Source organism: Oncorhynchus clarkii, chromosome 26 (genome assembly GCF_045791955.1).
Source record: "Oncorhynchus clarkii lewisi isolate Uvic-CL-2024 chromosome 26, UVic_Ocla_1.0, whole genome shotgun sequence".
NCBI lineage: Eukaryota > Metazoa > Chordata > Actinopteri > Salmoniformes > Salmonidae > Oncorhynchus > Oncorhynchus clarkii.
The window spans coordinates 47802814-47814818 of record NC_092172.1 but is presented as its reverse complement, the minus strand read 5'-3'; the positions used below and the strand labels follow the sequence as shown (position 1 = coordinate 47814818).

Genomic DNA, 12005 nt, shown 5'->3' with positions numbered 1-12005 from the left:
CTGAATGAACTATGTTGAGGTGAGGTACATCCTGTCCTGGTATAACAGACAGGATGTTGAGGTGAGGTACATCCTGTCCTGGTATAACAGACAGGATGTTGAGGTGAGGTACATCCTGTCCTGGTATAACAGAAAGGAAGTTAAGGTGAGGTACATCCTGTCCTGGTATAACAGACAGGATGTTGAGGTGAGGTACATCCTGTCCTGGTATAACAGACAGGATGTTGAGGTGAGGTACATCCTGTCCTGGTATAACAGATATGATGTTGAGGTGAGGTACATCCTGTCCTGGTATAAAATACAGGATGTTGAGGTGAGGTACATCCTGTCCTGGTATAACAGACAGGGTTGAGGTGAGGTACATCCTGTCCTGGTATAACAGACAGGATGTTGAGGTGAGGTACATCCTGTCCTGGTATAACAGACAGGATGTTGAGATGAGGTACATCCTGTCCTGGTATAACAGACAGGATGTTAAGGTGAGGTACATCCTGTCCTGGTATAACAGACAGGATGTTGAGGTGAGGTACATCCTGTCCTGGTATAACAGACAGGATGTTGAGGTGAGGTACATCCTGTCCTGGTATAACAGACAGGATGTTGAGGTGAGGTACATCCTGTCCTGGTATAAAAGACAGGAAGTGGCTCTCAGTTTAAAGAACAACAACGTCCAGAGGAACCGAGGTGCACCAACTGTTATCACACCGGGAAATCAGATCATGGAGAAAGTGGAATCAAGGAGGAGGTTGTTTTAAATTAGATTAACTATTATGGGACACATGGAGGCAATTGAATTGACTCACGGATAGGTCATCTCTACTGTTTACTTGATACCTTAGTTGGAACACACATTCAAATTCAGTTACTTAAAGCACTATGAGGCGAGAAGCAGAACCGAGAGGTGTGGAGTCGACAAAAAAAATGTTGAGATTACTCCACACCTTAAGCACCAAGAATCAAAAAAGTCCACTCCATAAATTCTGGAAGGGTCCACCATAGCAGAACCGAGAGGTGTGTTATCAGAGCCAGAAATCAGAATCAGTGGAAGGAGGAGGGTGTTGTTGAGAGTAAACCATCCTTATTATGGGATGCCTGGTTAAAAGAATCAACTGACTATTGGATAGGAACGTCATGCTCACTTCATGAACTTGAAAGGATGAATGAGAGTACAGAGTACTATAGACAGATGTATCAGTCTGAATAACAAGGAGAGAGAACAGAATATTATAGACAGATGTATCAGTCTGAATAACAAGGAGAGAGTATTATAGACAGATGTATCAGTCTGAATAACAAGGAGAGAGTATTATAGACAGATGTATCAGTCTGATTAACAAGGAGAGTACAGAATATTATAGACAGATGTACCAGTCTGATTAACAAGGAGAGAGTATTATAGACAGATGTATCAGTCTGATTAACAAGGAGAGTACAGAATATTATAGACAGATGTACCAGTCTGATTAACAAGGAGAGAGTATTATAGACAGATGTATCAGTCTGATTAACAAGGAGAGTACAGAATATTATAGACAGATGTACCAGTCTGATTAACAAGGAGAGAGTATTATAGACAGATGTATCAGTCTGAATAACAAGGAGAGAGTTTATAGACAGATGTATCAGTCTGATTAACAAGGAGTACAGAGTATTATAGACAGATGTATCAGTCTGATTAACAAGGAGAGTACAGAATATTATAGACAGATGTACCAGTCTGATTAACAAGGAGAGAGTACAGAATATTATAGACAGATGTACCAGTCTGATTAACAAGGAGAGAGTACAGAGTATTATAGACAGATGTACCAGTCTGATTAACAAGGAGAGAGTAGTATAGACAGATGTATCAGTCTGATTAACAAGGAGTACAGAGTATTATAGACAGATGTATCAGTCTGATTAACAAGGAGTACAGAGTATTATAGACAGATGTATCAGTCTGATTAACAAGGAGAGAGTACAGAGTATTATAGACAGATGTACCAGTCTGATTAACAAGGAGAGAGTACAGAGTATTATAGACAGATGTACCAGTCTGATTAACAAGGAGAGAGTAGTATAGACAGATGTATCAGTCTGATTAACAAGGAGTACAGAGTATTATAGACAGATGTATCAGTCTGATTAACAAGGAGTACAGAGTATTATAGACAGATGTATCAGTCTGATTAACAAGGAGAGAGTACAGAGTATTATAGACAGATGTACCAGTCTGATTAACAAGGAGATAGTACAGAATATTATAGACAGATATATCAGTCTGATTAACAAGGAGAGAGTACAGAATATTATAGACAGATGTACCAGTCTGATTAACAAGGAGAGAGTACAGAATATTATAGACAGATGTACCAGTCTGAATAACAAGGAGAGAGTACAGAATATTATAGACAGATGTATCAGTCTGAATAACAAGGAGAGAGTATTATAGACAGATGTATCAGTCTGAATAACAAGGAGAGAGTACAGAATATTATAGACAGATGTATCAGTCTGATTAACAAGGAGTACAGAGTATTATAGACAGATGTATCAGTCTGATTAACAAGGAGTACAGAGTATTATAGACAGATGTATCAGTCTGATTAACAAGGAGTACAGAGTATTATAGACAGATGTATCAGTCTGATTAACAAGGAGAGAGTATTATAGACAGATGTATCAGTCTGATTAACAAGGAGAGAGTACAGAATATTATAGACAGATGTATCAGTCTGATTAACAAGGAGTACAGAGTATTATAGACAGATGTACCAGTCTGAATAACAAGGAGAGAGTACAGAATATTATAGACAGATGTACCAGTCTGATTAACAAGGAGAGAGTACAGAATATTATAGACAGATGTATCAGTCTGAATAACAAGGAGAGAGTACAGAATATTATAGACAGACGTACCAGTCTGAATAACAAGGAGAGAATATTATAGACAGATGTATCAGTCTGAATAACAAGGAGAGAGTACAGAATATTATAGACACATGTATCAGTCTGATTAACAAGGAGAGAGTATTATAGACAGATGTACCAGTCTGAATAACAAGGAGAGAGTATTATAGACAGATGTATCAGTCTGATTAACAAGGAGAGAGTACAGAATATTATAGACAGATGTATCAGTCTGAATAACAAGGAGAGAGTACAGAATATTATAGACAGACGTACCAGTCTGAATAACAAGGAGAGAATATTATAGACAGATGTATCAGTCTGAATAACAAGGAGAGAGTACAGAATATTATAGACACATGTATCAGTCTGATTAACAAGGAGAGAGTATTATAGACAGATGTATCAGTCTGAATAACAAGGAGAGAGTACATAATATTATAGACACATGTATCAGTCTGATTAACAAGGAGAGAGTATTATAGACAGATGTATCAGTCTGAATAACAAGGAGAGAGTATTATAGACAGATGTATCAGTCTGATTAACAAGGAGAGAGTACAGAATATTATAGACAGATGTATCAGTCTGAATAACAAGGAGAGAGTACGGAGGAGTATAGCGAAAGAGTCTGCAGCTATCAGCAAACGGCCTGCACTACACTACACATTGGTCATCTACAACGCATCAAAAGACAATAAGTGTGTGTTAATAGGAATCTACATCCAATACGTCATTTTAATGTTGCCGATGCAGCTTTGCAACTTCAGATGATTATTGAAGAGGCCCTGACCTACAGTATATTTCAAGAAAACAAATGGCCATTGGTTTTAAAAAAAAACAAACACACAAAAAAAAAACAAGCTCCTACAGGTTTTTAATTGTAAGCGGGGAGCGATTTCCTACCATAAGTCATTCTGGAAGGGCACTAGCAACCCTTCAGGAATTTCATTGCTTTAGAATACTGAGGCCAGCAAAAAAGAGAGAACAAGGGAGAGGGAGGGAGGGAGGGAGAGAGGGTGGGTGGGAGACAGAGAGGGAGGGAGAGAGGGTGGGGGAGAGGGCGGGGGAGAGGGAGACAGAGCGGGAGAGAGGGAGGGAGGGAGACAGAGCGGGAGAGAGGGTGGGCGGGAGGGAGGGAGAGAGGGTGGGCGTGAGGGAGGGAGAGAGGGTGGGCGGGAGGGAGGGAGAGAGGGAGGGAGAGAGGGTGGGCGGGAGACAGAGAGGGAGGGAGAGAGGGTGGGGGAGAGGGCGGGAGAGAGGGAGACAGAGCGGGAGAGAGGGAGGGAGGGAGACAGAGAGAGAGACAGAGATGAACTGTCTTTGGAGACGCTCCAAGTTACAGGCAACGCAGTGTGGACTGGAGACTAGGAGTTAGCTGAATGCCCACAGGCAAGGCAGTGTGGACTGGAGACTAGGAGTTAGCTGAAAGCCCACAGACAAGGCAGTGTGGACTGGAGACTAGGAGTTAGCTGAAAGCCCACAGACAAGGCAGTGTGGACTGGAGACTAGGAGTTAGCTGAAAGCCCACAGGCAAGGCAGTGTGGACTGGAGACTAGGAGTTAGCTGAAAGCCCACAGATAAGGCAGTGTGGACTGGAGACTAGGAGTTAGCTGAAAGCCCACAGGCAAGGCAGTGTGGACTGGAGACTAGGAGTTAGCTGAAAGCCCACAGACAAGGCAGTGTGGACTGGAGACTAGGAGCTAGCTGAAAGCCCACAGGCAAGGCAGTGTGGACTGGAGACTAGGAGTTAGCTGAAAGCCCACAGACAAGGCAGTGTGGACTGGAGACTAGGAGTTAGCTGAATGCCCACAGACAAGGCAGTGTGGACTGGAGACTAGGAGTTAGCTGAAAGCCCACAGACAAGGCAGTGTGGACTGGAGACTAGGAGTTAGCTGAAAGCCCACAGACAAGGCAGTGTGGACTGGAGACTAGGAGTTAGCTGAAAGCCCACAGACAAGGCAGTGTGGACTGGGGACTAGGAGTTAGCTGAAAGCCCACAGACAAGGCAGTGTGGACTGGAGACTAGGAGTTAGCTGAAAGCCCACAGACAAGGCAGTGTGGACTGGGGACTAGGAGTTAGCTGAAAGCCCACAGACAAGGCAGTGTGGACTGGAGACTAGGAGTTAGCTGAAAGCCCACAGACAAGGCAGTGTGGACTGGAGACTAGGAGTTAGCTGAAAGCCCACAGACAAGGCAGTGTGGACTGGAGACTAGGAGTTAGCTGAAAGCCCACAGACAAGGCAGTGTGGACTGGAGACTAGGAGTTAGCTGAAAGCCCACAGACAAGGCAGTGTGGACTGGGGACTAGGAGTTAGCTGAAAGCCCACAGGTAAGGCCGTGTGGACTGGAGACTAGGAGTTAGCTGAAAGCCCACAGACAAGGCAGTGTGGACTGGGGACTAGGAGTTAGCTGAAAGCCCACAGACAAGGCAGTGTGGACTGGGGACTAGGAGTTAGCTGAAAGCCCACAGGTAAGGCCGTGTGGACTGGAGACTAGGAGTTAGCTGAAAGCCCACAGGCAAGGCAGTGTGGACTGGAGACTAGGAGTTAGCTGAAAGCCCACAGACAAGGCAGTGTGGACTGGAGACTAGGAGTTAGCTGAAAGCCCACAGACAAGGCAGTGTGGACTGGAGACTAGGAGTTAGCTGAAAGCCCACAGACAAGGCAGTGTGGACTGGAGACTAGGAGTTAGCTGAAAGCCCACAGGCAAGGCAGTGTGGACTGGAGACTAGGAGTTAGCTGAAAGCCCACAGACAAGGCAGTGTGGACTGGAGACTAGGAGTTAGCTGAAAGCCCACAGACAAGGCAGTGTGGACTGGAGACTAGGAGTTAGCTGAAAGCCCACAGACAAGGCAGTGTGGACTGGAGACTAGGAGTTAGCTGAAAGCCCACAGACAAGGCAGTGTGGACTGGAGACTAGGAGTTAGCTGAATGCCCACAGACAAGGCAGTGTGGACTGGAGACTAGGAGTTAGCTGAAAGCCCACAGACAAGGCAGTGTGGACTGGAGACTAGGAGTTAGCTGAAAGCCCACAGACAAGGCAGTGTGGACTGGAGACTAGGAGTTAGCTGAAAGCCCACAGACAAGGCAGTGTGGACTGGAGACTAGGAGTTAGCTGAAAGCCCATAGGCAAGGCAGTGTGGACTGGGGACTAGGAGTTAGCTGAAAGCCCACAGACAAGGCAGTGTGGACTGGAGACTAGGAGTTAGCTGAAAGCCCACAGGCAAGGCAGTGTGGACTGGGGACTAGGAGTTAGCTGAAAGCCCAAATGTAGGTGGCAGAGAAGAGAAGAACGGGTAGTGCCCGCTGAAATTATTTACTACAAAAAATATGATATACGCTGCATTTGAAAAGTAGTCAGACCCCTTGACCTTTTCCCCCCCCAAAAAAAATTACTTTACAGCCTTATTCTAAAATAGATTAAATAAATTTTAAAAAATCCTCGGTGCATCAAAACTGGGACCGAGAGACTGAACAACAGCTTCTATCTCCGTAACGATTCTTGTCCTCTTCTTCTGACGAGGAGTAGCAAGGATCGGATCAAAATGCAGCGTGATATGTATCCATAATGATTTAATTATTTATTTTAATTAATACAAAATACAAAATAACAAGAGAATCAAAATGAAAACAGAAACCGTCCCGAATGGTGCAAACACTGAAATGGAAAAATAAATAAACACCCACAAAACACAGGTGGGAAAAGGCTACCTAAGTATGATTCTCAATCAGAGACAACTAACGACACCTGCCTCTGATTTGACAACCATACCAGGCCAAACTCAAAAATCAACATAGAAAAACAAACATAGACTGCCCACCCCGACTCACGCCCAGAGAGAATGATTTATTTCAGCTTTTATTTCTTTCATCACATTCCCAGTGGATCAGAATATTACATACACTCAATTAGTATTTGGTAGCACTGCCTTTAAATTGTTATGTCAAGCGTTTCGGGTAGCCTTCCACAAGCTTCCCACAATAATTTGGGTGAATTTTGGCCCATTCCTCCTGACAGAGCTGGTGTAACTGAGTCAGGTTTGTAGGCCTCCTTGCTCGCACACGCTTTTTCAGATCTGCCCACAAATTTTCTATAGGGTTGAGGTCAGGTCTTTGTGATGGCCACTACAATACCTTGACTTTGTTGGCCTTAAGCCATTTTGACACAACTTTGGAAGTATGCTTGGGGTCATTGTCCATTTGGAAGACACATTTGAGACCAAGCTTTAACTTCCTGACTGATGTCTTGAGATGTTGCTTCAATATATCCACATAATTTTCCTCCCTCATGATGCCATCTATTTTGTGAAGTTCACCAGTCCCTCCTGCAGCAAAGCACCCCCACAACATGACGCTACCTCCCAAGTGCTTCACGGTTGGGATGGTGTTCTTCGGCTTGCAAGCCTCCCCCTTTTTCCTCCAAACATGACGATGGTCATTATGACCAATCAGTTCCCTATTGGTTTCATCAGACCAGAGGACATTTCTCCAAAAAGTACGATCTTTGTCCCCATGTGCAGTTGCAAACCGAAGTCTGGCTTTTTTATGGCGGTTTTGGAGCAGTGGCTTCTTCCTTGCTGAGCGGCCTTCCAGGTTATGTCGATATAGGACTTGTTTTACTGTGGATATAGATACTTTTGTACCTGCTTCCTCCATTATCTTCATAAGATCCTTTGCTGTTGTTCTGGGATTGATTTGCACTTTTCGCACCAAAGTACGTTCATCTCTAGGAGACAGAACGCGTCTCCTTCCTGAGCGGTATGATGGCTGCGTGGTCCCATGGTGTTTATACTTGCGTACTATTGTTTGTACAGATGAACGTGGTACCTTCAGGCATTTGGAAATTGCTACCAAGAATGAACCTGACTTGTGGAGATCTACAATTTTTTTTCTGAGGTCTTGGCTGATTTCTTTTGATTTTCCCATGACGTCAAGCAAAGAGGCACTGAGTTTGAAGGTAGGCCTTGAAATACATCCACAGGTACACCTCCAATTGACTCAAATGATGTCAATTAGCCTATCACAAGCTTCTAAAGCCATGACATCATTTTCTGGAATTTTCCAAGCTGTTTAAAGCCACAGTCAACTTAGTGTATGTAAACTTCTGACCCACTGGAATTGTGATACAGTGAATTATAAGTGAAATAATCTGTCTGTAAACAATTGTTGAAAAAAATTACTTGTGTCATGCACGAAGTAGATGTCCTAACCGACTTGCCAAAACTACAGTTTGTTAACAAGATATTTGTGGAGTGGTTGAAAAACGAGTTAATGACTCCAACCTAAGTGTATGTAAACGTCCGACTTCAACAGTGAATGGTTTAACATGAACAGCACTAGCTAGCTAGCTAAACTAGCTAAACTAGCTAAACTCAGCTCATCATCAATGGTATCAAATACATCAAAAACATGGTTGGCAAATAGACAACGAGCTGTCTATATTGATGTGGTTACAATTACTAAACATTTGGATAAACAAATCATTTATGAAAACATGATGTGATGTACGACAGGTTTGTGTTTCAGAAAAGTTGATGACGTCTTTTGTAACTTGCATCGGCCAACAGAAATTGCGTCCAAATTGCTTCATGTGACACAGGTTTCAGACACATGGCATAAAGCCAAGGCTAAATGTGTAGAATTTCAGGAAATTAGCTTAAAAACAGCTATATTTTTACCAGAAAGGTGAGATGTTAACCTTAATTTCATGAAGTTGCAGCTGCTGGCTGGGCTTGGTTAAACTCATGAAGATTGCAGCTGCTGGCTGGGCTTGGTTAAACTCATGAAGATTGCAGCTGCTGGCTGGGCTTGGTTAATCTAATGAAGATTGCAGCTGCTGGCTGGGCTTGGTTAATCTAATGAAGATTGCAGCTGCTGGCTGGGCTTGGTTAATCTAATGAAGATTGCAGCTGCTGGCTGGGCTTGGTTAAACTCATGAAGATTGCAGCTGCTGGCTGGGCTTGGTTAATCTAATGAAGATTGCAGCTGCTGGCTGGGCTTGGTTAATCTAATGAAGATTGCAGCTGCTGGCTGGGCTTGGTTAATCTAATGAAGATTGCAGCTGCTGGCTGGGCTTGGTTAAACTCATGAAGATTGCAGCTGCTGGCTGGGCTTGGTTTCCAATGGAGGAAGTGCTTTAACCCATTCTTAGTTTGTGAATTCTAAATTCTGTACTGGACTAGTTACACAGAGACTGCTGAGGGGAAAACCTGCTTATAATATGGGCCGGAATGAAGCGAATGGAACGGCGTCAATGACCTGGAAACCATGGAAACCATGTGTTTGATATCATTCCACTGATTCCGCTCCAGTTATTACCACGAGCCCGTTCTCCCCAAATCAAGGTGCCACCAACCTCCTGTGCTGTGTGACAATAATCCCTATGAGCACGAGACAGTACGTATTTTTCAACAGTATTGTGCTCACTGGGTTAAGTAGCCATTGCAGCCTCAGTCCATATTCGTCACGTGTTAATAAAGGGAAGTGCAATTAACTGTCTCCGATCCACTGTGTTAACATACGGATGGTAAAGCACGTGTACTGTAGAAAATAAACTTACTGTAGGATTTCTTTGCGCGTGAAGAATGTGCAGTCCTGGAAAGAGACAAAGGAACGTTAAAATCCCGTTTGAATGAACAGACTAGACTAGCAGAACAAAGATAGTAGGTTTAAATGATTGGGCGGTGTGGCAGCAGCTCTCATTTGATGCCAACCATTGGGCACTAAACCCTGGGAGTGTTTAGATGAGGTACTCCATGCTCAATGGGGTTTACCACAAATCAAAGCTTTTACGTGGCGTTATTATGAAACGAGCTCATTTATTCCTTTGTTTGGTGGTAACCAAACCTGTACACCTCAGCGATAATTTAGCGTGCGCTGGCAAATTGACACCCTATTTCATATACAGCGCACTACTTTTGATGAGGGTTCTGGTAATAGGGAATAGGGTGCCGTTTGGGATGAAATTTTACAGTATATAGCCAGTAGTCCACCTACCTGGGACTTCTCTCAACCACCCAACAATAAACAACTATAGCGCACGGAAAATGATCCGTGTGTAAGAGAAAGATACATTTGCGTGAAAATAAACTTATTTTCATTATTGTCATTTGCAATTCATCATGCCGGATTAATTTCCTGAGGTTTTCGATTAAAAATATGGATTAATAAACATAAATTGGCCTATCTAAACTACTTAATCCACACACAAAAAATAATGTTGAATGTTACATGTATTTGATATGACAATATGGAAATTAAGTAGCCTAAATGAGATGAAGAAAAAAAACATTTGAACACATTTTACCTGATATGCCTCGAACTGTTCATCAGTAAATATCGTTTGCTTATTACCCATCCTGGTTGAGTATTTTCCCCATCACACAGATACATTACATTGGACGTTCGTGACGTGCTTATTTCTGTTTCAGTCATTTAAAGACGACATCATCGCATTATCTTGTGAAAGATTTCATTCATAAAAACCCAACGTGGATTTAACGAACAAAAACGCGTTGATTAGAAATGCAAAATCTCAAAGAACAGGTGATTTTGTAAAGAGGTGTGACGAAAAAGACCAAATATATTCCTTTCCCTGCATCCTTGGAGCGGCAGCGTGGTGAGGGTAGGTAGGGTACCACTGACTCTGCCCTTGATGAACGTTGTCTCATCACTGGACTGTTTCAGGATGTTGCAGCCGATACAGTAGCCTACCGTCGCAGACCAAGGCAAGCCAGCAGGCGGCGTCATTTAGGCAGCCAGGTGGTCAGATCTGTCCAGCTATGTGATGGGTTCCTATGGTATATGGTGCCACATTACGCTGCTTTTTAAAACAGAAGTTATATACAGTAAATCTAACGGAAGCTCCTGTATAGAGATCTAACGGAAGCTACTGTCTAGAGAGTTAACAGAAGCTACTGTATGGAGATCTAACGGAAGCTACTGTCTAGAGAGCTAACGGAAGCTACTGTCCAGAGAGCTAACAGATGCCACTATAGTTTTGAATATAAAAATATGAAGAAATATGGATTATATCCAGAGAGGAATCTGTCATTTTAAAATGTAATAGAAGTTTAAATGACTCACAGATAAGATTACACAATACTAGTAAGGACAAATGTCAAAGACGACCTAGACTGGTAAATGTTAATAAATAGACAAGTCCTTTGTACCAATGTACTTAGGATACTTACATGTAAAACATTAACGGAGAGACTGGATGGAAAATGTGTGAACTGTGAATGAACTGCAGCTTGCAGGCTACCGGTCTGTCTTTCTCTCTTCTCTCTGCAGATTTACAGAACATGAAATGAGACACTATTTTATAGGAATATAGGTGTCCTCATACCTGCAACCAATCACAGCACACAACCAATTAATTCTAACAGACCAATAAGCTCACAGTTCCAAATAACATGATTGCTGTAGTTCACTTATGGAGGTACACGCCCCTGTTACATGTGATAATTATATGGCCCCGAAAGTCTACATTTGTAGACTACTTTACATGTGGTCATTATATGGCCCCTATAGTAGTAGACTACTTTACATGTGGCAATTATATGGCCCCTATAGTAGTAGACTACTTTACATGTGGCAATTATATGGGCCCCTACAGTAGTAGACTACTTTACATGTGGCAATTATATGGGCCCCTACAGTAGTAGACTACTTTACATGTGGCAATTATATGGGCCCCTACAGTAGTAGACTACTTTACATGTGGCAATTATATGGGCCCCTACAGTAGTAGACTACTTTACATGTGGCAATTATATGGGCCCCTACAGTAGTAGACTACTTTACATGTGGCAATTATATGGCCCCTATAGTAGTAGACTACTTTACATGTGGCAATTATATGGCCCCTACAGTAGTAGACTACTTTACATGTGGCAATTAAATGGGCCCCTACAGTAGTAGACTACTTTACATGTGGCAATTATATGGGCCCCTACAGTAGTAGACTACTTTACATGTGGCAATTATATGGCCCCTACAGTAGTAGACTACTTTACATGTGGCAATTATATGGCCCCTATAGTAGTAGACTACTTTACATGTGGCAATTATATGGCCCCTACAGTAGTAGACTACTTTACATGTGGCAAT

The 12005-nt window shown here is 42.8% G+C and overlaps 1 protein-coding gene across 1 annotated transcript in view; it reads right to left on the bottom strand.

Annotated features, from left to right (window-relative positions):
* Positions 1 to 10251, bottom strand: part of LOC139385133 (calcium and integrin-binding family member 2-like) — a 45419-nt gene extending 35168 nt beyond the window's left edge. The window contains exons 1-2 of the mRNA XM_071130209.1: positions 10201 to 10251; positions 9454 to 9488 (exon numbers count right to left, since the gene is read on the bottom strand). Coding sequence (XP_070986310.1) covers positions 9454 to 9488; positions 10201 to 10251 — 86 coding nt within the window. The remainder of the gene's footprint in view (positions 1 to 9453; positions 9489 to 10200) is intronic.
* Between the last annotated feature and the right edge of the window lie 1754 nt (positions 10252 to 12005).